We start from the raw sequence: 24,670 nt of genomic DNA, 5'->3' as shown, positions 1-24,670 counted from the left end.
GAGTCTGTTTTAGGTGGGTCTGGCCAAGGGGAACGTGGGTTGGCTGGGCCAGGGAGGCCGGGCAGAGGGTGTGTCTCTGGAAAAGGGGAGGTGATAGAGAGAGAAATTAAATGCAACCAACCCAGCATAGAAACGGCCCATTCATTCATCCCACCGCTGCCTGGCTCCCGCTCCGCCCAGGCCTGCACGCTCCACTCTGGGAAGCTCGCTGGCTCCCTCGCACCCTCCGCAGTAACTTTCGCGGCACCATGGCCAAAGGCAGAGGGGCGGAAAGCGCTTCGTCCACCGGGCTGCTACAGCCGAGCCTCCAGCAGCAGGACGAGCTGCGGCATGCCAAGGTGCGGGCAGCGCTCCGGGCTGGGACGCGTGGTCGGGGGAGAGCCGCGGGAGGGAGAGGTTCCCTGGGGGCGGTGCGGCTCCAGGGGAAGGGGATTGAGGCTGATGGTGGGGGGCGCTGATTGGGGGCGGGGGTATAAACTGCCTCTCGGGGAGGAAAAGCCCCGGGACAGGCGCGAGCTGGAGTGGGGGAGACACCGAGCCGGCCATGGGGGGGAAAGCGGGCCGGGAGGATGCGGCTAGACGGACTGGTGTGTAACCCCCCCATAGGCTGGGCTGGGAGCGCCGGGTCGGAACCAGCGGCTGCTCGCTCGCTCGCAGCGGGTCCGGGCTGCAGGGAAGCCCCGCTCGCCCTTGGCCGCACCCGGCTGGCTGGAGCGCGGGGATCGGGCGCGCCGCTGGCTCCAGCCCAAGTTCATTCATCAGAAGCAAGGGCAAACTTTTCTTAAAGGAGCCGCGTCCTTCCTCCGCCGCCGGTTCCCCCCTGGCTGGAGGCGGGCGGGGGTCCTGGGGGAGGCACAAGGCGATCTGAGACTTGCCCAGCCAAACCCCCTCGTGGGGAGGGGGGCTTCAAAGAGCTGCTTGAAAACGAATCTTCTCTCTTTCCCCGCCCCGCTCCGCTCACACACCTGCCCCGGCCCGGCTTTAGAGCCCCTTTGGGCTTGGGGACGGGATCGGGGCTGCGCTGGGGCTCGAGGCTCTGGTCGCTGTTGGCCCGAGCTCTCGGGCTTTGTTTGCATTAAGTTTCAGTCTCTGGACAAACTCCCGGAGCGGGGAGTGTTTGTGTGTGTGTGTGTGTGGGGGGGGGTGTTATCACTTAGCCTCTGGGTGCACCAGGGAATGGTCTGATGGACCCCTTATAAATACGTGTGAGGTGATCCCTTACACAGCCTGGTAAGTGTGCCAGAGCTGGTGATACCGGCCTGCTCCTAACAGCGGGTAAGCCGAGCATTAAGCACTTTATATACCACTTGTTATCTGCCGAGAGCTCTGCAAACATCATCTAATTAATCCTTGCAACGCCCCTGTGGAGTAGGTAAATACCATCCCCTTGATACAAAAGGGGAAACTAAGGCACTTGCCCAAGGCCACATAGTGATTCACCATCCCAGCCTTGCCTGCTTAGCCCTGCGAACAATGGACTGCCTAGCTGGGGTGCCAACCCTCCAGAATTGTCCTTGAGTCTCTAGGAATGCATCCAATTGGCAACCCCATGCTGCCCAGGATTGTCTGATTGTTCACTTGTATTCCCTGTGTCTGTCTCCATCTGTTGTCCCTCCTCTTATGCTTGGATTGGAAGCCAGGACGTTTTGTTCCGTGTTCATACAGCACCAGGCGCGATGAGGCCCTGGTCCAATAATAAGCTGTCTGGTAACACAATGAATAATAATGATTCTCTCCCAACTGTACTGCTAGGGGTATTGCCACAGTCTGTGTGGTGTGTTTGTGTTGTGTAAAGTGGCGAACTAGCAACTTCATCCCCAGGAAAATTGTTGATACATCATCTTTCACTCCTTGCAATGCCACTTTCCCATGGGAGGACTCGGTATGTGCCAGCAAAGCTCCCTGTTTGAATTTAACGCAAATTCCCCAGGACTTTATCTGCCCTTTCTGTAGGTTTCGATGCAGCTGTAGCTCTAATTTGGTGATGGTATCAGTTTGCAGAATTAATTTTCGACAGCACACCTGTCCGTAGCCGCCCTGGTGGCTCTCTGCTTTGTTTGCATCTCTTCCCCAGGGGACCCCTCATCTCTTAGTTAAGACCCATCATTTTGCACAAACTGACCGGGTGGGGAGCAGGTGCCCTGGTGTGACTCTCCTGATTCTGAGGCTTTCATTGAGAGACTGACAAATTGCACGCGCATCGTCTGTCCCTTTTGCTTGCGGATCATTGTAGGTTCAGAGATGCCACCAGACATGAGAAGCAAATGGAAACCACTCTGGCTTATTCTGTGTGATGGGCAAACCCAGCCCCCTGTTAGCTGTAAATCTGGAGGTGCTGAGCCTGTATGTTCACTTAAACAGGCACTTAAATACAGTACAGCCTTCTGGAGTATGAGTAGTGGGAGAAATTATTTGGATGCTGCTTGACTCTCCCTTGAATTCCAAGGCCTCTGTTTAAAGTGAGGGATCTGGCTAGTTGGAGTAGATTCTGGATTGCCCTCTTCTGAGAGAGAGAGAGAGAGAGAGACACCCACACCCACCCCCGTAGGGTGGATGCCCTGTCAGGCTGAATTTAAGCAGGGGATCTGAGCAGTCTGTATTCCGTGCTAACGGGGCCTTAAAAGCCACTGAATCAGGCCGTTGAAATCTGATCGTTGACCATGGAAGGCAGTAAGGTCTAGTGATAAGAACAGGGGACTGGAAGTTAAACCAGCAGAGTTTGGATGAGCTGTATATTGTCCTGGATAAGTTGACACACATTCACCGTGTCCTCGACTGTCAAACTGAAATGTGAGGGGCTGTTCCCTTCTTAACCCGCGAAGCGGAGACCTGTGGGCAGCTCATCTGCAGCGGAGCCTGGAGGGCTGTTTGTAAGCTCTGTTGTGGTCCTGGGTTGCAGGTGGACGTGGGGGAGTGATTGAGGGAGGGGAAAGCTCCCTACACTTGAGGTGGTTGATCTGACTGTCTAGGGCCAGCCCGACTCAGCTGCAGTCTTTCATTCGTTTTGCAGAAGGAAAGTAAAGAGAAGCTATCGGTCTGCAGCAAACTGTGCTATGCCGTCGGTGGCGCTCCCTACCAGATCACTGGCTGCGCCCTGGGATTTTTCTTGCAGATCTACCTGCTGGATGTCGCACAGGTAACTCTTTCAGCCTGCCGCTGAGGAGCCAGCGTCGGGGTAATACCTGGGGGCTCTGAATGCCATCATGAGATTCTCTTAATCCAAAACACATCCATTGTGATCCAGTCGTCTTACGGGGCTATTTTTTACTCTGACTTGATCTCGGGACATGGGGCTTAGCACGCTTATAGTCTCCTGTCAGCAGAAGCATTGGCTGGAGAGAGATGGGGGGTAGGGAGAGGTTCCCTGATGGATCTTTCTACTTGCCCAGCAGACTGACGTTCCCTCTATGTATAAAACAGAGCAGGTGCCTGATTAGAGAGATGCCCCCAGGCTGTCTGGCTTCTAGCCGAGGTGCTTTCTTTCCTAGGAGGTGTAGCATTGAGGGTTGCAGGTATAGGGGCTTGCCATTGCCTTAATCAGCTGACTGCTGGGAGGCAGCTGATGGTGAGAGGGGGGATTTGATTCCAGGGTGCTCTTGTGATAGGTGAGTTCAGCAGCTGTGAGTCATAAGGAGGGAACCCCCCAAGGGCTTTCCCACACAGTAACTTTCAGTGTTGCATAAAGAAGTCTTAGATGAGCCCCGCTCCCCCACCAGTCAGTGCTGTGTCCCTTTCAGATGGGCTTTTAGCAGGGAGGATTTCTGTCAAAAAATAAAGGCGCTTTTCAAACTCGGGTGCCTAAAGTGAGCCACATGACCTCTCGTTTTCACACCGAAGTAGCTTGGTTGGGGGAATTCATTGCAGAGTACAGAACTCTCACTGAATGCAAACAGAGTTGAGCCCCCTTGGGGGGAAAAAAGTGACCTGAAATTCAGGTGCCTACATATGGATTTAGGTGCCAGACTTCAAGCCGGAAAATTCTGCTCTGCGTTTCTAAAATGCTAGCAAATTCCCCTCCAGAAAAAAGGAAGCATGGATCAGATTGGAGCGATTTCTTCAGAGGGCTTAGAGCTGGGTGCACAGTTGCTAGCACTGGGGGGCAATGTCTCCTGGGGTTTTTACTCCCAGCTTTGCCACCAATGTCCTGTGTGACCTTGTGCACCACTCTGTGCCTCCATTTTCCCCATCTGTAAAATGGGATAATACTGACCCTCCTCTCTGAGTTTTAAGATCTAATGACATCTGTTATGCGCATGCAAAGTAGGAGTATTATTGGGCCTAGACGCTCTTCTGCTTCTGGTGCTGATGGAGGGTCTGGTGCTGGGATTGATATCTGCAGAGAGCTATATATACTGATGTGATGGAGGGTGTGGGTTGGGAAGGAAGTTGTTGCTGGCCATGTTTGTGACACGTTCTGGATGTAGCTAGGATGGAAAGGTGATGGCTTCTCCTACATCCTTATCTCCAAATGGGATTGTGGGCAGGCCCAGGGGCAGACTTAAGCTGACACAGGACACTGGAGGTGTTTAGTTGGTGTCTGTTGCAATGAAATTGCCAAGAGTTTAATGTGGAATGGGTAGGATGGGATGGACTGAAATCCTACTTCCAGCTGCAGGCTGCCTCTACCAGCCCCTAGGGTGGCCATCTCAAAGAGGGGGAGAGGGGTCAGATAGTCCCCTTGCCTCTGAGCCACCCTGGAAATGTGTGGAGGAGGGGCCCATGTGCACCTGTTCCATTCCCAAATGCTAAAGGTGGAGGCTAAGATCTTCAGGGAAAGCAATCAGCCGGGGGAAGGGGCTTTGACAGCCTCAGGGTCGTGGGGTCTCTGTCTCCTTTCCAAGGCTATCCAAGTGAATTCTGTCCTCTCTTTCTATAACAGCTGGACCCTTTCTATGCCTCCATCATCCTCTTTGTGGGTCGAGCATGGGATGCTATCACCGACCCCATGGTGGGTTTCTTCATCAGTAAAACCCCTTGGAGCCGCCTCGGACGCCTGATGCCCTGGTAAGGGAAGCTTGTTGGCGCTGGGGATTTTGCGTCATGGCCTGAGGTTGGGGCTCAGCATGGACTAGCTTGGGTTCCCTCGGACACAACGGCAGCAGGGCCCTTCCAGTCGGCTTTAGGATCCTGGGGGCCTTCTAGAGCGTAGAGGCTCGCATTGGCTACCCTGCATTTGCCTCTTGCGCTCCACTTGGAGGCCTCAAAGAAGGGTTAATGTTCTTCCCGTGTCACATGTGGGGAACCAGAGGCGCGGAAAAGGGAAGAAACTTACCCGAAGTCGCACAGGGAGTCCGAGCTGGGAATAGATCTCAAGTCTGTGCGTCAAAGGGAATGGAACAGACGCTTGGCAATCCGCTAAAGGCTGAGTAATCCGTAGATGGCTTAAGTTGTGAAAGATGCCTGACTGATGAGAAGAGGCCTTAGGGACAAGGAGGGAAACTCTATTATCTGGGCCTTCCGCCTTTCGCAGCCTCCAGATAGGTGAGAGGGAAACCTGGTAGTGTGGGAATCCATGAACCCGGCAATCGATCGTTACGTGGGCCTCGCTCTCCCAGAAATGACTCTGGTTCAGCCCCTGTGCTGGAGGTGCCTTGCTGTGGTTATCGACCCATGTGCAGCTGAGTGAATGGAGCTCCCTGGGGTGGGGCTGGGGGCAAGGTCTGGCAGCCGTGCCGAGCTCTGTGGCCCTGAGCGATAAGAGAATGAGCTTCTGGTGGTGGGCATGCTCCTGTGGGGGGTTCTTTGATGGCTCTTCAGGGTGACTTTTTTCTCCCTTCTCCCCCCCCTCCCCCCGATCCCTTGTTACAAAGGTGGCCACTCCACCCAGCTCTCCTGGGAAGGGGTCGTCTGAGCACTCAACTGGCTCTTGATAAGTCAGACCCTTGATTATTTGTGGATTGTGGTGGAGCCCAGAGGGGATGCCAGTCGTGGACCGGGATTCCATTGCGCTAGGCGCTGTATGAACACCGGGGACGGGAGGGAAATGAGACAAGGGGCTGGGGGGCAGACAGAGCTTTGTAAAGTAGGCTGCGGGGGAGAGGCCACGTTTCTGTAGATTGACATGTGACTCGTCAGGCGGCAGGCACAGTGTGTTCCTTTGTTGCAGTGCTGGGACACATTGGGGTGGGAGGAGGGGAAGGTTCCTCTGGCTTGTGTATTGATATACACACACTCTGCAGCTGGTGAGACGTGTAAGTTGGTGTAGCTGGCCCCACCCCCTGGCAGCTGCTTTTATCTCCACCTGCCCTGGCGGGACGGGGGAGGCGTCCCCAGGAAGGAAACGTACAAAGTTCCTCCCGCTGCTCATGACAGTTCGGCTGTGCTAGCGTGTATCTGAAAACCCTGCTAGAGATCAGTGGACACCAGGGCTGCCTCCATTGCAGGAACTGAATCTGTGTTGACAGTGGTGTGGGATTTCCAAGAGCTGTAGCCTGGTTTGAATCCTCTTTTCTTCTGTGGAACTTTGTTGTTCTCTGCGGAGCTGGTTTGAGTTGGCAGGATGGGGGAGAGGAGGAGTCTGAATCGGAAGTCGAAGACGGTTCAACCAACCTCACCCCTAGCCCAGCATGCACTGGGCCTGATTCTCCTCTCACCTGTGTAAATCAGGAGTAACGCCATTGAAGGCAATGAAAACTGGTGATGTAAAACCGATGCCACTGAGAACAGAAACAGGTCCTCTACTTGTCACGACGGGCTGCCCATTAGACCCTACTGTCTCTGGGGGACAGAGCCGCAGGGCTTTGCTAAATACGCGTGTTGCAGGGTGTCGGGCTTGGCTTTTTATCCAGACTGGTTTCCTGGCAAATCTGCCCTATGTTAGGAATGAAGCAGTTGGAAGGTGAGAGCTGTCTGTCTCCGGAGCAGCAGTATTGTCCATCCCGGCCATTCAGGAGGGGGTGGTATGTATGGGAGGGGGGTGTGCAGCCAAAGCTGTTTCTGATGCACCTGTTACTTCTGCAGCCAGGGTCAGTGGGTTGTGGAAAGCCACGTGATTTACAGCTGATTCTGCAGGGGAGAAAGTAACTGGAGACGGGGCCTGAGTTGGCAGTGGCAATACGTGTGCTCTTTCCTTGCTAGATGTTCTCGCTTTGCGCTTCTCCGCCCTCCCACTTTGGCGAGCGGGACTCTAGGCACGTGCACGGACAGGACACGTCCAAGAGAAGCAGGGTGTGGAGTGGACAGAGCTAGATGGTTCAGAGCACTGAGAGCATGGTGAGGGGATGCAGCACCTTCCCCCTCCAGGAGCCCGGGTTCTAGTCAGCTGCAGGGTGCTAGCAACTGAAAACCGTGACTCATTGGTCTCCATTGAATGAGCCGGTGCCAACCTGATTTCATGCAGGCAGGTATCTGCTCACAGAAAACAGCACTACGGGTCGGCAGAGAAATTAGGACAGTGTCCGGGGGCTTGATCTCCACCTGCTGCCTCTCCGGGTGAGCATGGAGGCACATTAGCCATGCAGTGTGCATCTGCCCTGTGGCTAAAGAGCTAACATCCGTCTCCAGGGCAGTCGATCTAGCACCTGGCAGCATTGCTGAAATGTCAAGTAGAGAAGGGGGGTGGGAGGAGGAGATGAGGAGGTGGAAATTAGCGGGACTGGTCCTTTCCCCCACAGGCGGCAGTTGCATCCCTCTGCTCCCTGGGGTTCTAATGAAAAACGTGCTGTCCTGTTTTTATTGATCTAAACCAGGCTTCACACATAGACCAAAAATAGTTTCCCTCCCCACTGCGCATGTTGTGAGGTCTTAGGAATTGGAGGAATGGCTGTGAGCAAGGAGCAGCAGCTGTCTGGGTGGGTTCCAAGGCAGAGCTAGCAGAGCGCTGTTCTTTAATTGCTCTATATTTGAACATCTAGAAATACTTGGAGTCCTCTGGTGTGCTACAGTCTCATGCCTTTAAGGCTGGGGTTGGGGAGAAGGGTCACAGGGGACTTAATAGTCACATTCCACTGAACAATGCTTGCACCTTTCAAATTATACTGGGCCTTAGACCTTGGAATCCTGCCTCATTGCTAAGGTAGGAGAGCAGCATGTCTACTAGTTGAGCATGGTGGCTTCTATTCATGGCTTTGACGCGTGTTTGCTCTGTGTCATTGGGCAAGTAGCTGGCTGCCCGACTGTGCCACCTTTGGTGACCTTAATAGCTAGAACTATAGACCGTCCCACTGACTTAAACGGGACTCCCTGTGCATGGGCAAGGGTGGGGCCCTCGATCACTGTGGATCTCAGTTTCCCTATCTGTAAAATAGGAATGATACTTAATTTTTCATCTGTATCGCCCTGAGATCTCTGCCCGGTTCGTTTGTATAACTTGCTTTGAATGAGCCCTGATCACCCGTCAACATCCTCTTATAACCTGCTTCATAAACAAGGCAGATCTACCAAGGAATTTATTGGTAACTATTCTAAATATTACCCCCAGCTGTACCCTTTTAAGCTGTGGAATAAGGTCCACTTGGTGGGTACATCTGGCTGTAATTCTGCTGCGTGTGGTGACGCGGGGCGGTGCATGTGTCCCCGGGACCCAGGATAAAATTGTAAGCTATACAATGGCTTGATAGTTCACTTACCAAAATAAAATGTCCCTCTCTGGTGCCCTCTTGTTATAATTTTGGTCTCTTAAACTTGGATTCCCCATATGCTCCCCCGTGCCCCCAAATTCATCCCACGTGGATTTCCTTCTCTGTTCACTGAAGTCACCCTAACAGCTGTGCCAGCCAGCAATGTGCTCCCTCTGATCTAAGTGCCCTGCTCTTGCTTCTTCTGGGGGAATTTGGGGCTCTCAGCACCCCCTTTATTTAAGAGGCCCTGTTGCAAACCTCCGTTGCAGATAACTCAAGAGCCTGTGTCCTATCCGCAGACTGCGGCTAGGGAAAGGATTCTGCTCCAGCAGAGGAAACAGTTAAAGATTAAGGGCGGGGGTGCCGCTTTCAGAGGAACATGCCATCCCGACTTGGCCAATGGGGAGGCAGGGTGTGTGGCATAGCATAGTGGAGCTAATTGCCACAGTCCTGCTCAGGGGTTACTACGAGTCAGTCTCCTGGCTGGAAGCTGCAGCATGAGTGGTGGCTACGGGGTGGGAGGCAGGGTGAGCTGATCTACTGATTCCTTCGCTACGCAGGCCACGCACATGGCTCTAATCCCAGATGTCCAAGTAGTGGGGTGGGGGGAGTCTGCCCAGCAGGCATCCAAAATGGACCCTCGTTTGTAACCTTCTGTACTGCTCGGGTGCCCCCTCCGCAGCAGGCCTGGGAATGTGCTCGCTCCTGGAGCTTCGGATCTGCGTAAAAGTTTATGGAGATTCTGAATGACTCAACGTGCGCGAGACGCGATGGGAGAGGAGTGGCTGCCGGGCTCTGTGCTTTCCACTGCTTCCTGGCCTCGTCGTCCCTCTCGCCTGCTCCCCGCCCCGTGGAAATGACCGATGCAGGGAAAAATGTGAATGTCGGGTCATGTATTTCCCCCTCTCTCCCTATGTGGCTGCTGTCGGTGTGCTTAGATACAGTGTCTCGCACCCTGGGAGTTTAAATTGAACTCCCTGTCTTGCCATGTCAATCCAGAAAGGAAAGAGACCCGTTCTCCTCTCCGTACCACAGGAAACAATAAATCCGGATCCTCTCTCCAACGCCTCTGGGATTGTAAACGCCACGAGTCAGGGATTGCAAAACCTAGTCCAGTGGGACAATGAGTCTGATGGGGGCTTCTAGGCCTTCCCTCAGCCTGAGTGTTCGGCTCCATTTCCCCATGGGACTGATCTAGCCCTAGCTGCAGCATTCGGGGCGGGGGTCGCTTTACTCCAAAGAAAAAACTGCTTCTCTTTCTTCCCTCTCCCCCCCACCCACATTATTGGGGGGGCCATTCAGACCTTCCCAGAAAAAATGGGATGCATCAAGGTACCAAATTCCCAGGGGATTCTGCTTGTCTCTCGCCTTGTGGGTTCTTGCTGGTGGTGCTGTCACAGGGATGTCGTCCCTCTGAACCAGCCTCCCCCCGCCCCTTCCCACTCCCGTCTGGGATACGGTGATACGGAATGGAAACTGGAAAGGCCTTATTTCTGTTAGAGCCTGAACTCCAGCGGGCCCCTGGGAGCTGTCTGTTAGTCCCTGCAATGGAGGGGACGTATGGGTGGGGGACAAATCACTCCCTTTGCGTGATTGTGAAGTGGGAGGACCCTCCCACCCTTGCCCTTCTCCGGATGTGGGGAATCTCCTTTGCTCTCTCTGGGTAGGTTTACGCTGGAGGGATTTTTACCTCCATTTACTTAGTCGCCAGTTAACATTCGCCCCTTTGTAAAGGCTGGACGCTCCCCAAGCACTTGGTCCCAGCGACAGCAATGTGTGTGACTCAGTCGAGCGACAAGGATACAGGTTTGTGTTGGGGCTGATGGGCCACACCCAGCCTCCGAGCTGCTGCAGTATCCCCAGGTAGTGCCAGGCTGCTAAGCTGACTGCAGGGTAGAGGGGAGGATTTGGGCTCTAAAACCAGCTCCCGTCTCTTGTTCTGGCTAGTGGTGAGCGAACCAGCTCCCTGGAGCTCTGCTGGCGGGTCCTGTTAGGGAGTCGCTCCCGGAGCCAGACACAGGCTTCCTGCTTTCCAGTCCACTTCCACCTCCCCTCTCTCCCCACTCCGGACAGGATCAAGGGAAAGCCAGCTAGTCTCTGGGGTCTGAAGATGAACTCTTCCTTTGCTAACCAATGTCTGTCTCTGCTTGGGGAAATGGGCCTTATCCCGCCCTCCCTCATGCTGCAGGCTTGATTGGCGTGTGTAAAATACTCCGGAATCCTTGCAGCTCTGCCCTGCTAAGACAAGCCAGGCTGCTTGCTGCTCAGCCTCCGGGTGGCTAGGATGTGGAGGGAGGGTTTGCTGCCCGAACTGGTTCCTTCACCCTGGCTTCTGCGGGCTGCTTAGCCAAGAAGGGAGAGAAGGCTGCCGAACAAGCTCTTGCATCTCGTCCTGTGCAGAGCACTGGTCGACTTGGATGAGAGCCAGGGACAGAAGGAGAAACTAAGAATGGAGATGGTGCCCTGTCCCTTCATCTTGTACAGGCAGGATGGGTAGGGCAGGATCCAGGTCCCAAGGAGTTTCAGGGGCTCTCGGACACTGATCTGCCTCTGCTGGGAAACAGTCTCCCAGCTGCATGTGCTGTTTTGTAATGGTAGCATCTAGAGCAGGGCCCCGTTGTGGTCTACAAAAGGAGGTGATAGTCCCAGAGAGCTGACAACTTAAATCATTTAAACGTGTTCTGTGGGAGCAGATGGGTTCTCGGCTCCTTGCTGTGCCCCATCCCTCACCCCGTTCCAGCCCCTGCATCATTTCACCTCCTCCAAATAGACAAACCATTGACCTGACATCCCCTCGGCTTGTTCGCCCAGCAGCCCCACCCTGCTCCAGGCAGGGGATTTGGTCTCTGAGATCAAAGCCTTTCTCCGCAAACCTCTGTCAGGTCTTTATCTCTTGGCTCTCTTCTCTCTCCCCATCTTGAATGTTCTGTACTTTGTGGTGTTTTAAATAGCCCCTTTGTGGAGAGGGCCATGGGGGCTGAGATCAGGAGTACAGCACAGTTTCGAGCAAGCCAGGGGAAAGATTTAAGACCAAGCTAAGGGGTTTAGGTGCCCAGATCCCTTTGAAATTCGTGACAGGTGCCTAATTGCACATAGAGTCGTGAGCCAGCAGTCAGGAAGGGGAATCTGCCTGGGAGGTTGGATCCTCAGCCACAGTACAATATTAGGGCATCATGGGACCAGCATCCTCCCACAGGGCTCATGTGATGTGGCATTCAGCAGTCTCTGGCTTCGGGTTAACTTGGGGTAGTTAAGTGGAGGCAGGAGGAAAGCATCAGAGAACATGATGAGTCAGGCTGGAGGACCCTGTTAGATGTGCCCATGTCCCACTGTGCCTGAAAAGTTGCTCCTCTTTGATTAGGGACAGAAATTCTTATGGGCCTATCTTCTGCATTTCTAAGTACCTACCCCCAGGAAATGGACCAGTGGTCCAACTACTAGACCATCTTGTCTCCAATGGTGGTCCATGCAGGGTACGTCAAAGCAAACTCCCGGATGTAATGCGCCCAGTTGCACAATATTTTTCCCAAGGGCTGGAACTGCTTCTTGGGTTGGCTCATGTCCTGCAGCTTGAGGAGCAAGGCCTTTGTATCAGCCCAGCTGCTGTGAGGGTGGGTGCTTGTCACTGTTCATGCTGATGGTTTTTTCTCTCGTTCCCCCAAAGGATCATCTTCTCCACTCCATTCGCTGTGATCTCCTACTTCCTGATATGGTTTGTGCCAGACCTCTCGAGTGGCCAAGTGATGTGGTATCTTCTCTTCTACTGCATGTTCCAGACCCTTGTGACGGTGAGTCCACCCTCCATGTGCACAACTGGGCTCCTTTTTGGGGGGGGGGGGGGGGAGGAAGAAGGCAACCTTTTCTCACCTGCCCGATGGAGCCGAGGAGTGGTGCCACAATGGCAGGGTTGGCACAAGCCACCCTGAAAGGAGTGAGAGCATCCGTAAGGGCTGTCCTTAGACCGCCAGAGTCATCTGGGTTTCCCACCACCGATTCTACAACTAGGGTGACCAGACGTCCCGATAAAATCGGGCCCATCCTGATTTTTCGGTGTTTGTTCCAACCAGAGATCGGTCGGAACGCAATTTGTCCCGATATTTTGCTCCACCGGCAGCACTCGTCGGGGTTCTCTCCCCCCACCCCCGCACCAATGCACACACGCTCCCCAGTGTCCTGATATTTTTCTTCCTCTTATCTGGTCACCCTATCTACAACTCACAGACGTGCCTCTGGCCATGGGGCCAGCCTGTTGGCTGATCTGCCGTGGGGACTGGAGAGGCAAGACAAGTCATAGCTCATCTCCTCCTCCCTCCAGCAGTTTGGGGGACCCCTCCAAGGCCAGTCCTGGCTGGGGTGGAGCATTACGGAGGGAAGCGAGGATTCCCATTTACTCTTCTATATAGTCTGTACCTGGATGGAATTTCCTTCCCGCAAAAGAATCTTCCAACCCACTCAACCTATGGCCTGCTGTCAGGGTCTCATTGGGGTCTGTAGCATGAATTCCCTTGACCTCCATGAATGTTTGTGAACAAAGGGTTAACTTTTTCTCTCTTCCCATCCGCCCTGTTTCTCGTTGCAGTGTTTCCATGTTCCCTATTCAGCGCTCACGATGTTCATCAGCAGGGAGCAGAGCGAACGGGATTCCGCTACCGCCTATCGTAAGAGCCCTTCCCATCTCCCTTTACAATTGCAGTGTCAGTGCTTTCCCCCTCCCACGGCTTGGGTGCAGCCGCAGGAGTGTATATGCTCCCGGGGTTTGGCTGCTGGTCGCTGGGAGGCAGCAGGTTTCTCCGTTCCATACCCTGTCCACTACATGTGCAGGCGTGTGTGTGTGTGTGTGTGTGTGGGAGATGTCCCTTGCTGCTCCTGCAGGATGTGTGAAAGATCATCTGCAAGTGTACAGCCATGTGTCCAAGCGTGTTTGCACATGTACACGTTGGCAATGAGGATCCTGTTCTGAAAGTCTTCCAAAGCTCCCTGCACCTCTCTGCATTGCAGCTCTCTCAGATCCCACTTCTTCGACTAAAGGGACCCTCGGTTTAATGTCCACATCTGACCTGCCTTGTGGCAGGAGTCTGTCTGGACGGGACTCTGCCCGCTGATAGTTTGTCCGCTGGAGAGCACAGTGGTTAGAGCAGGAGACTGGGAATCTGGAGCTCTTGGGTTCTGTTCCCAGCCTTGACGCTGAGCTGCTGTGTGACCTGGGGCAAATCCCGTCACCTCTCTGTGCCTGTTTTCCCTCCGTGGGGATACCTTCCTCCCATAGGCTTGGAGATCTGGAGAAGCGACTGCTCTCGTCTCTGGCTGGGTGGGCACGGTGTGTCACTTGATGGCTTTAATGTTCTGGATGTCTACACGTTCTGGAGGTTTGCCTCTGGAGGAGCAGGTGTTCGCAGCCGCTCTCCTCACTCTATTGGGCCAAGGCGTTGACGCAGTAATGACCCGCCTGGCTCCTCTGTTCAGGTATGACGGTGGAGGTGCTGGGCACCGTGCTGGGTACAGCCATCCAGGGGCAGATCGTGGGCCAGGTGGACACGCCGTGCATTCAGGACTCCCGCCTCTTTGGCGTCACTAACTCCTCGGTGGCCATGGAGGAGGTGAACATTACCCGTGATGCCGGCTCCCTCACGGACACGGTAGGTCTGTGGCACCCTGGCCGCTCATCCTCACTCTGCTCAGGGACTCTCCTCTTTCATTGCAGCCTCTCCCGCGCTGCCTCAGGCAGGAAAGCATGTGACAATCATGTGCTGAGTCACTTCGCCCTGCCTCCAGAGAAATCCCTACAGGCTGAGACTGGGCCCCACTAGCTGCTGTGTAACTAAGGAATTTAGGAGTACCTTAGGAACTTGGGGTACCTATCTCCATGCAACAGGTATGGAGCTAAAATACAGTAGAGCCTCGTGGCTCATCGGAACTGGATTCAGTTGCAGACGCAAATCCAGGTGCCTGTGGGGTGCATGGTCCCTTCGTTTATGGTGAGAACTGGCTGCAGAGAGGGAAGTCCGTTGTTCAGGTTCCCCTGGCATTATCGGGGGGTGGAGCAGGGAGCTTTTTATGCAGCCCCATAGCACAGCATAGACTCTGCCCCACCCCAGTCTGTAGCGAGAGCTCCGTCCAGTTCTGCTGGCGCACGCGTGACGCTGACTGCGCCATTGTCTAGAGCTCCCCAAGAGCGGCTGGTAGAAGGGGCCTGGCGGAGCAGCCTCGCTAACTGGATCTGCATCTGTCTTGCCCAGAGAAACGCCTACATGATTGCAGCGGGAGTCATTGGTGGGATCTACATACTCTGTGCCATCGTCCTGTTTCTGGGCGTGCGGGAGAAGCGAGGTGAGTGTGGGAGGTGGAGGAAGGCCCTTACGTTGGCATTTGCAATGTCCAGAGTCCAGAAGGGCTTTCCAAGCAACAGACCAGGCTGGACCCTGTACGTGGGTCATCTCGCCTCTTCCAGAGGGGTTAGAACAGTGGTTCCTTAGCCACGCGTCTTTCCCCTAATCGTATGGGCAGAAAGCGGGGAACAAACACGGAAGGGGAAATTGCAGGAGATGGGAATTCCTATTAAAAGCTGTCCTCACCTGCTTCAGGCGAAGCTGCACCCAGGGTCATACTCTGGCTTTAAGCAGCCGGCCAGGAGCACAGGACAATGTTTTATGCTGATCTCTTTAAATGGGCCCCTTTGTGAGCCAAGTGCCTCTGGGCTGAAGTCATCCAGGCCATTCAAACCTGAGCTGTGTTTAGAAGGCACGTTCTTCAAACAGCCCCTCCCCTGGCAGGCACTCTCCCTGCTATGCTAACTGAACACACCGCACGCTGGCTCCCAACCCTGCTCTTAAGCAGTTAGTTCGGATCTGGGAAGTTCAGCTCTGCACGAACCGGGAACGCTGCCCGTCCTGCGCTAAACCAACATGTGCCAGTATGAAGAGCAGAGACCAGGGCACTTGTTACACAGCTGAAGCCCTGGAGGGGGTAGGGTTCCATTCAAGGGCGTAGGCTGGGGAGGGGTGTACGGTGCGAATGCAAAGGATCCTCTCCAGGGCTTGATGGGTTCGATGCCTGGAGCCCAACTCTCCCTGGGAGTTGAAGTACTTGCCCCTCCCACACCTCTCTTCCTGGCTGGTGCTGTTGACACCTGGTTATCTGCCAAAACTAGGGCAAGTGGGAGTCCAGGTTATTGTAAACCAGGATGGATATGGAGTGGGGGTGGGGGGGAAAAACAGTTTCAGACACCCGTTCTTGTGTGTAAACCTCCATGGAAAGACTGTGTCAGTGGCAAGATGGCACGGCTCACTGGAGAATTTCAAGGAGACCCTGTTACTGCAGGAAACCATCTGGGAGAACTTGTCTTCCTGCCCAGTATTTACCCGGGTCAGTGTTTTGCTGCCTGGCTTTGGCTGACAATGTCTAGCCTCCAATATGCTGGCTGGACTCGGGCTATTCCATAGCTGCGATAACAATGCGGAGTGGGATTTATTTCTGAGCCCAGCTGGGTTTCGTCCCGCTCTCCCCACCCTTAACAGGACACCTGCACTGGAGCAGTGCTCTGCTGATCATGGGACAAACGGGAGCAGAGATCTGGGTGCCAGGGACTTTAGAATTTTAGTCCCAGCTCTGCCACTGACTTGCAGTGTAGCCTTGGGTGAATCACTTAACTGGTCTGTGCCTCAGTTTCCCTATCTCTAAAATGGGAACTTGCCTCACAGGAGTGGTGAGGATGGGATGTCTTGCCGTACTTGGGAAGATGGCTGTTACGGGGGTCAGTGGAGGTGCCGAGGCTGGCTAATACTGAGTCTCAGGGGTGCCTTTTTCATACCAGTGTACTGCAGTAATGGGCCCCCTGTCTGTTATAGCACTGGGGCCTGTTATGCCAGGGTGCCTTTAGAAAGGTCTCTAATCACCTGCTGATCCTGCTCTGCTCCCTAGATGCCTCTGAGCTCCAGTCGGATGAGCCCATCTCTTTCTTCCGGGGGCTGAAGCTGGTGATGAAACACGGTGCCTACATCAAGCTGATTGCTGGCTTCCTCTTCACCTCGCTCGCCTTCATGGTGAGGAATTGCCTGGGGAGGGACAGTGTGGCTTAGAGCCCACCCGGAGGTGGGAGGAAATGCATAACTGGCTGAGGACTGTCAGATGGACCTGTAGGAGAGTGGCGGCAGGGGTGGGGGAAATACCAGAAATCTGGACAGAGACGGATAACATCAAGGCCTGTGGCATCCCCTGCAGCAGCCGAGGTGGGCCGTCCGCCCTGATCAGAGGTGAAATATGTGCTTCTCTTCATGCTGCTGGTAAATGTGGATTGTGCCTGCTCACTCTTTCCCTCTGCTCAGGGGGCTGACGTATTCCATCTTCCTCCTGTCTCCAGCACCCTTCTGCCATAGCTATCCGTCCCCTTCCCAGCACGATGCGAGTGCCGGTACCTGTCCTCCTGTGACCTAGGCCTGTTAGCCCTTCTTTGACCCTGCCACTCTGGTGGCCTGGGTCGTGTTTAGGGATGTGTCGGACAATCCCTGCCCAGAGAGGGAATTCCTGAGCTGATTTGTTGAGGGCAAAGGGTGTTGGAATCTTAGACCTGTTTGCTGAGTCCCCTTGGAAGGGGTGGTTGGATTTCCCTCTCGCTACAATACACTCAAGGCCTGCCTACAGCAGCGGGCTGCGTTCGTACAGCCCCGAGCATGTCTGTGTACTGGGTCCAGCTAGACCACTTTGGCGTTTTCCCTGTGGGGTGGGTCTGGGGGCTGCAGGGAATCCCGTTTCTCCGTGGGCGACTGTTCAGTGCATTTTCCCCCTGGAAGGGGGAATCTCCCTGTTCCGTTCTGCTCTGCTGACCTCCCGTGTCTGTTTCCTTCCCCAGCTGCTGGAAGGGAACTTTGCCTTGTTTTGTACCTACACCCTGGGATTCCGCAACGAATTCCAGAACATCCTCCTAGCCATCATGGTACGTCTGGCGCGTGCGAGTACGTGGCACCCCTTCCCCCGACCCGGCCTGCCTGGGCTAGGCAGACTGTCAGCTCTTGGAGGTAGTGAGACTGTCTGTACAGCACTGAGCACAATGGGGCCCTGATCTCCCTGGGTCCCTAGACAATACAGTAATAAACATGATGAATAATAATAATCGCTGTCCCCTTCACCTGGCGGTCTCCTCCTTTCTATACTCAGGAGCCCACTGGTTGGTGAGGGTGGGGACTTGACTGTAGTGGTCTAAGAGCCTAAAGCAGAGATGGGGAGCCCTAGGTGAGGGGAGATCAGGGCTGGAAGAGCCTGGCATGTGGGGGAAGGTGACTGGAGGTTGCCTCAGGAGTGGGGGGAGGGGTAACGAGTTACTTAACGTGGCTCCTGGAAAGACACAGCCAGTTGGCAAGAACAGCGAGTCCTTTGTCCGCATTTGAAGCGGACCATGAAAAAGGGGAGAATAAAAGCCGCGCAGGCCCTTTGTCTAAACCCTGCCATTTTTTTTAATTCTTTCCATGAGGGGGGGAAAAAGGAGCCCTGAGTGGTGATTGCAGGGAAGCACTGAATAGAGGGAACAGAGCGGATTGTCTGGGAACCCTTTGCACGTTGCTAGATGGAGAAAGAGTGGGGGAGGGGGCCAGGGAAGCATTGTGGCGTGAAACATTTTGCCCTGCCAGAAAGGCAGTGAAAGAAAGAAAACCCACCCCTGGTTCTAAGGAAATGCAAGGGCTCGAAAGCAATGGAAGCAAGAGACCAATCCCATAGCCGAATGCACCTCCCTGGCCCGGCGAAGACCAGGATGTTGGTCATGTGTCTGGCTGCAGCCCGTTGGGTCTCTTCTATTCTAGACTGGCTCCCTGCAAGGGAGGGGCCGTCTTGCTTCAGAGCAGCCTGGCAAAGTCGTCACAAACGTTCATCAGACCTGGTCCAGAATAGACTCTCTTCCAACGCTTGCCCTCTGAGGACGAGCCAACGGGCTTTGCAAGACGGCTTCTGTAAAGGCACTGGTGCGAGTCTAGGTGGGCTTCGAGAAGGTCCTTTAGAGCCAGGATGGTCTTGTGGCTAGGGCCTTGTGTGGATGAGTGAAACACCCAAGGGGGCTCCAACCACAGGCAAAAGAGGGTCCAAATTCATCTGTCCTGCATCCAGGCCTGAGCTCAGGCTGACATCCCAACCATCTCCATTCCTGCTGCATTAGAGGTTAACACGTGTCCGGTGGACAAAGCATCTATGGAGACTGGTTGGCCTGAGTCATGTGTCTTTTCCCCTCTCTCTCTTGCAGCTCTCTGCCACCTTGTCTATCCCCCTCTGGCAATGGTTCCTCATGCGCTTTGGGAAGAAAACTGCTGTGTATGTTGGGATCTCGGTAAGTAAATCTCCTGGGGTCACAGAGGGGCAGAGAGTGGCTTGTTGCTGTGTGCCTCGGAGGGAATCCTAGCAAGTGGAGGTGAGGAAAGACCAAAGCAGGGGATCTAAACCTCACCCCTCTAGGTAGCGGTTCCAAATCGGGTCAGGAGTGATCAGACGTTACCACCATCACCTGACATTCATTCACTGGCCTCTCTCTACTTCTTAGTGGTGTCACAAAGGGCACTTCTTGGTAGTCACGGTGGAGAGGCCAAGGACAGACTGGGCCATGGAGACTGAATTATCCTCTGAGCCTGGGACATGGGCCCTCCAGGGCAGGGTGTTGGTGGGACAGCATTAGAGAGGTTGCGTTACTGCTGCCTATGCTGTGGGTAGATCCTACCCTATCAGCCAGCACCTCCAAGTGCTGAAACTCACATGAGAGGGAAGATGGGGGAGGCCAATTGACTCATCAGGTCCATCTTGATTATCTGCTGCCCGGCGGGTGAGGTGACACCTCTGTTCTTTCCTGGCTCCGCAGTCTGCCATCCCCTTCCTCATCATGGTTGTCGTTCTGGAGAGTAACATGATCGTCACCTACGTTGTGGCCATTGCAGCTGGGATCAGTGTCGCTGCTGCCTTCCTCTTGCCATGGTGAGTGTGAGGCCTCCAGGCTCAGGCAACCACAGAACTACGATCCTGCGTTTTCTATCGCTGCTAGGCTGGTAGACACCCACTGATGCACAGCGGTGACGTCTGGGCTGATGTCTCTAGTGCTGGGGGTCGGATCCAGGATGAGGCGATTCCTGAGGTCTTGAGCCTTCTCCTGTCAGTATGAAGGGCATTGTGGGCCTTTTCAGTATGAAGGTGATCCCACAATCTATGGCCCTTTCCCAAGTCTCTGCCCCTCTGTACTGTTATTGGAGGGGAAGAAATTGGAAGTCTGTAATTTGGGGGTGGGGACCTTCCATGTCTCTGCTTTGGAAGGGGAAGTGTGGGCTCCACTGAAGACTTGAGGGTTTCATTAGCCTCTGTCTGAGGCTCACACACTCTCCTCTCTTGTCTCAGGTCCATGCTGCCAGATGTCATAGACGACTTCAACCTCCAGCACCCAGACTCCCGTGGCCATGAAGCTATTTTCTTCTCCTTTTACGTCTTCTTCACCAAGTTCGCCTCCGGGGTGTCTCTGGGGATCTCCACACTCAGCTTAGAGTGAGTCCTGTCAGCACACCAAGCCTGGAGGCAGGGGGGGCTTGTTAGGAGAGCTGGGACAGAGAAGGAAGGCTTCTCTCAGACCCTGCAGTCTGGAGCTTCTCCATTTTTAGCTACAAAACCATGAAGGGAATTGGGATTAGATGTCCAGAGGCTGGCACTGAAGGCAGCTCCAGGTGCATCTCCCCTGCAGCTTTTGTCCTAGGAGGGAGGCTCATTCCAAGTTTGCAGTGAATAAGCACTAAAAGGAGAAATCTTAAGAACTGGCCTTTCTCTGTGGTAGTGAATTGAGGTGCTACCTCTTGCTGTGCTAGCCCCTTGGCCAGAGCACGTCCCGGCCTTTGACTGATTTCTTCTCCCAACACCCCCATGAAGCAGGGCAGTGCTACTGTCCCTCTCTTACCGACGAGGACCTGAAGCACAGACAGGCTAAGTGACTTGCTCAAAGTCACACAGGATGTCTGTGGTGGAGCAAGGAGGCTCCAGGCTGATACCCTCCTCACTGGGCTGGCTTTCCTCCATTGCTCCATCAGGGGGGATGGAACAGACCGCATAGCTGTGAGCTTCTAGATCATGGTGGCTGTTGGCTTTGGGGTTGGAGGAGGAGATGCTCCTTGCTAGATGGAGGAGGGTTGATGTGATGCTAAAGCAGCGAACGCTGGCTCAGCAGTAATTCCCTGGGAATCCTGATCTATCTCATGGCCGTTCTTCCCCTGAGAGGTACCTCTGGAGAGCTAGGACTGAGCTGGTGTGGAGAGAGGAGGTTGGTAATAGCCTCATGCATTTCCCTTGCTTGACAGTTCCTGTTCTTAGCTTTGCAGGCTATAAGACCCGGGGCTGCTCCCAGCCCGAGGAGGTGAAATTCACGCTGAAGATGCTGGTATCGGCAGCCCCGGTGGGGTTGATCCTGCTAGGCCTGCTCCTATTCAAGCTGTACCCCATCGACGAGGACAGGCGGAGGGAAAACAAGAAGGCCCTGCAGGATTTAAGGTAAGGGCTGGCACGGCCCTCTCTGTGCTGCAGGGGAAGGACTGCACTCATTGGGTTGGGCAAGTTCCAGAAGAGAGTGATGGGGAAGGGCAACGGTTCTCACTAGTGCCCTACCAGCTCTAGTGCTGGGAGAACCTGCCCTGGCTTTGCAGGTCACTGGGAGGCTGAGGAAGGTGGCTAGTCCTTCAGCCCGTAGGAGGCTGACAATCTCTCCCATGAGGATCTGCACTTCCAGCTAGCCTCCTGCAGCCCTAATGCACCGCCTGCCCTTTGACGGGTGGCTGAGAGAGACCCTGCCGTGCTGCTCAGTGGCATCACCCAGCAGGTAGCATCTTAAGGCTGCTCCGTCATAAGATGCCAGGGGTATTGCTAGAGGTGGAGCAGGACTCCCCCAGCCGCGGCGCTGCCTCTGGCACGTTGCTGTGGGATGGTAAAGTACTGCAATGAATATAAATACACGTGGAGCGCTGTGCATTGCCTGTTCCCGTGGCTGCGGCTGTGCTGCCGCCTGGCTTTCCGCTGCGGGAGCGGGCGGTCTCTGCTGCTTCCCCCAGACCCAGCTCAGGGCCGCGTTTACTGACTTGGTGGAGCCTGCGAGAAGTAAAAAAAAAAATAAACGTTGGCGTTACGGCTGGGCCTGGGAAACGAAGCCTTTCCCTAGAAGGCCTCTATTTCAATCTGCTCCAGAACCGTGCTGAGAAAGCTGTTGAGCATTTCACAACCATTCGGTGGCCTCTGTTACAAGGGGGTCAGGCCTCCATCCGGTTCCTAGTGGAGGGAAAGGTGTCCACCTAGCAGAAATGGCTCTTCTGTCACCCTGCTGGTAGTCGGGGCTGGAGAGGGGAACGTACAGTCCTCTCTGCCCTGGTGGCGTTGACTCCAGAGCCCGGAGACATTGGCAGCGAATGGCCCCATTGTTCCCATCCTGCAGCTAAGAGGAGGGCTCCCTTCCCTGTAACTATCCCTCGCTAACCCCCTCTGGTTCACTGGCCTTCGCTTTCGAGCCCAGAGCGCTCTCTGCATGGGGATACCAGCTGGCGGGAAGGGGGCCATTCCTGTCTGATGCCCACCAATCCTTCCCTTCCCAGGGAGGAAAACAGCAGCGACTCGGACTCCACGGAACTCGCCAGCATCGTGTGACCCCGGCTCACCTCCATCTACTGTTTACACACTGGGAGTCTTCAGGGACTGGACGGGGTCGCTGCCGAGTAACCACGTTACCCAGAACTCCTGGAGATGCTGGTGACGTGCTACGCGGGGCTTTGTGGAGCATCTGTGGTGAATGTTACATGGGATCTGCGGGCAATGGTCTCGGGCCATCCATGGGATCCATAGAGTGCCGGTAGTGTACGTTACACGGGATCTATTCAGTACTGCACTAATGTGCCTCTTAACGAACAAACACTACACCAGCCTGGCCCGCGCAGCGCTGTCTGCAGAGCACAGCAGCCTGAGCCAGGAAGCTATTGCTCGTAACACACAGGAGACTTGTGCGTACTCTCTGCCTCTCACACACTGATTTGCCTGGTACTGCAGGCACTGAATATGGCACAGATCCTTGCAGTATTGTCTCTGGATCACTCGTGGACCCATGTGGTGCTGGTAGTGTACATTACACTGTTAATGTGAATGAGATGAAGATTAACTCACCTGTACGATCTGTAAAATAAGGACACTAATGTAGAAAGAGCTGGGTTTTTTATAAAGTCTAATTAATTAAATAACTTAATGATTTGTAAATAGAAATTATTTTTCCCTATTTGTATATGTCTGTATGGAATCCAAACTGGAACTATTAATATTAATTTACATAAAAGTGGGGAAATGTCACCTGGATTGGTGTGATGGATTTTTTTTCTCTCCCCTCTTCTCCTTCCCCCCCCCCCGCCCCCCCGGCTATTGTCCTTACAAGGACACAAGGTAGCTGAGAATCAGAGAGTGCCAGCTCTGCTTTACCATGCAGGGCATGTTGGCACCCTTCCTGTCTAGATGGAAGGCAGATTCCAGGGCAGAAATGTCAGTGAACTGGATGAATTCCCAGTTCCCTCCTGGCAGAACTAGAGTCCTTTAGATTCCCGATTCCACAGACCTGAGTTCCTCTCCTCTAGTCACCCTGTAGGACTGACTTCTCTCACAGACCGGAGGCACTGGAATGCCTTAATCCCTGGCACTTTGAATGTGCTGTACATACACTTAACCCTTTCCCTCCTCTCTGCTCAACACCCACACTGGAAGAACCCAACAAAGCTCCTGTTCTTTTCCTCTAAAAACCAATTGGGCGGGTGGGAGATGAAATAAAGGAACCAGTGGCCGAGATTCTCAAGGCCGGGCTGGAAAGGGGAGAGGCGGCTGGGGGCCAACAAAAAGCCAACGCCACTTTTCCGTGACACTTAACAGATAGGTGGGCCAGGCCTTGCTAGAACTCCCACCAGGCAGCTGAGGTTTCTACACCCTTGGTTTAGAGAGGTGGGAAAGGGAGAGCCAGGGAGGGGTCTGTGCCTCTCCCAAGGCCAGGGGGTAAGATCTGAATGAGCAGCAATAAAGCTGGAAGCCTCCCGCCTGATAAAGATGCAGGCTCTTAATGAGGGACAAGCCAGGTGAAATACAGTCAAGGCAAAGGAATGTGTTTCAGTTCCTTTGAGGAGAAGAGAGGACTGTGGGGGCAGGAGACAGAATTCAGCATGGGCTAGTGCCTGCAAAGCAAGTGGGAATGAAGAGACTTGAGAGAGGGAGGCTGAACTTTTGCTATTCCAGGGCATGGTGCAAGAGCTCTTTAGGGCAGTGGCTGTCTTCTCTTTTCGGTAAGGACTGTACACATTTCAGGCACTGTATGACTAGTGTACAGCTGGCAAGAAATGAGGGGAGGAGCAAAGACTGAATCCAGAGGGATCGTAGTGGTAGGAAGGGGTGGATGACTCCTGCCCTCAAATATAGAACAAAGTGAAGTGCTGTAATGAGGACTGGGTTTATAAATAGAAAAGGGGATTATGTCTCCAATGGGAATGCTCAACAGGCCCCTGCTTAGGCCAAGAATGCGGGTGAGTAAAACGGAACAGCTAGCAGAAGAGAGCAGCCGGAGCAGGGGCTTTTGTCAGTCAAGGAGCAGCGCCCAGACTGCAGATCAGGACATGGGGGGGGTGGGGGGAGCTGCTCAGATGACACCTATTGAGATTTGGGGGCTGATAAGCTGACAGCTGAGGAGGTGCTGTGTGTGCAAGTCCAGAGGCTGGACCTAGGCTGCAACTGAGGCTGGGTGGCAGCTCTGGGGAATGTTGCCTTGTTTTGCAGCCAGAGGCTGCTGAAAACCTCTGGGCTACTAAGCAAAATGGGGCTTTACCATTCATTAGAAGAGAGCTGCTTGCAGGAGACCAGCAGAGGGGGGGGTGGGGGTAGGGGTAGGGAATGGGCTCAGAACAGGCTGGGCCATGAGGGACTCTGGAGAAATGACTTTAGGCCCAGACGAATGCCCAGGAGCAACAGCTATCAAAGGCAGCCTCAGAAATGGCCTTGGGGCCTAGAGGAGCTGGGGGAGCTACCATCCTGCTCCCTTGGGAGCCTGTCTTCACAATGGCAGGGACCCCCTGATCTCATCTGCCCCCTCCCTCCCCCCCCTTGGCCCA

The 24,670-nt window shown here is 54.4% G+C and overlaps 1 protein-coding gene across 4 annotated transcripts; it reads left to right on the top strand.

Moving 5' to 3' along the window:
* The first annotated feature begins 155 nt into the window (after positions 1 to 155).
* Positions 156 to 22,880, top strand: MFSD2A (MFSD2 lysolipid transporter A, lysophospholipid). Of its 4 annotated transcripts, XM_054011658.1 has the most exons (14): positions 156 to 338; positions 3,011 to 3,136; positions 4,880 to 5,004; positions 12,223 to 12,346; positions 13,138 to 13,216; positions 14,022 to 14,194; positions 14,795 to 14,885; positions 16,476 to 16,597; positions 17,404 to 17,487; positions 18,784 to 18,867; positions 19,390 to 19,502; positions 19,917 to 20,060; positions 20,874 to 21,050; positions 22,139 to 22,880. In XM_054011658.1, exons 1-14 carry the CDS (start codon positions 249 to 251, stop codon positions 22,188 to 22,190), a joined length of 1,584 nt encoding a protein of 527 aa, XP_053867633.1. In that variant the 5' UTR covers positions 156 to 248; the 3' UTR covers positions 22,191 to 22,880. The 4 variants fall into 4 exon arrangements, with proteins under 4 accessions (XP_053867633.1, XP_053867636.1, XP_053867634.1 ...); XM_054011661.1 differs by lacking the exons at positions 3,011 to 3,136; positions 4,880 to 5,004 and having other exon boundaries at positions 293 to 338; XM_054011659.1 differs by lacking the exons at positions 156 to 338; positions 3,011 to 3,136; positions 4,880 to 5,004 and adding an exon at positions 6,545 to 6,838.
* The last annotated feature ends 1,790 nt before the right edge of the window (positions 22,881 to 24,670 follow it).

This window comes from Malaclemys terrapin, chromosome 22 (genome assembly GCF_027887155.1).
Source record: "Malaclemys terrapin pileata isolate rMalTer1 chromosome 22, rMalTer1.hap1, whole genome shotgun sequence".
Classification (NCBI taxonomy): domain Eukaryota; kingdom Metazoa; phylum Chordata; order Testudines; family Emydidae; genus Malaclemys; species Malaclemys terrapin.
This window is presented reverse-complemented; position numbering and strand designations above follow the sequence as displayed.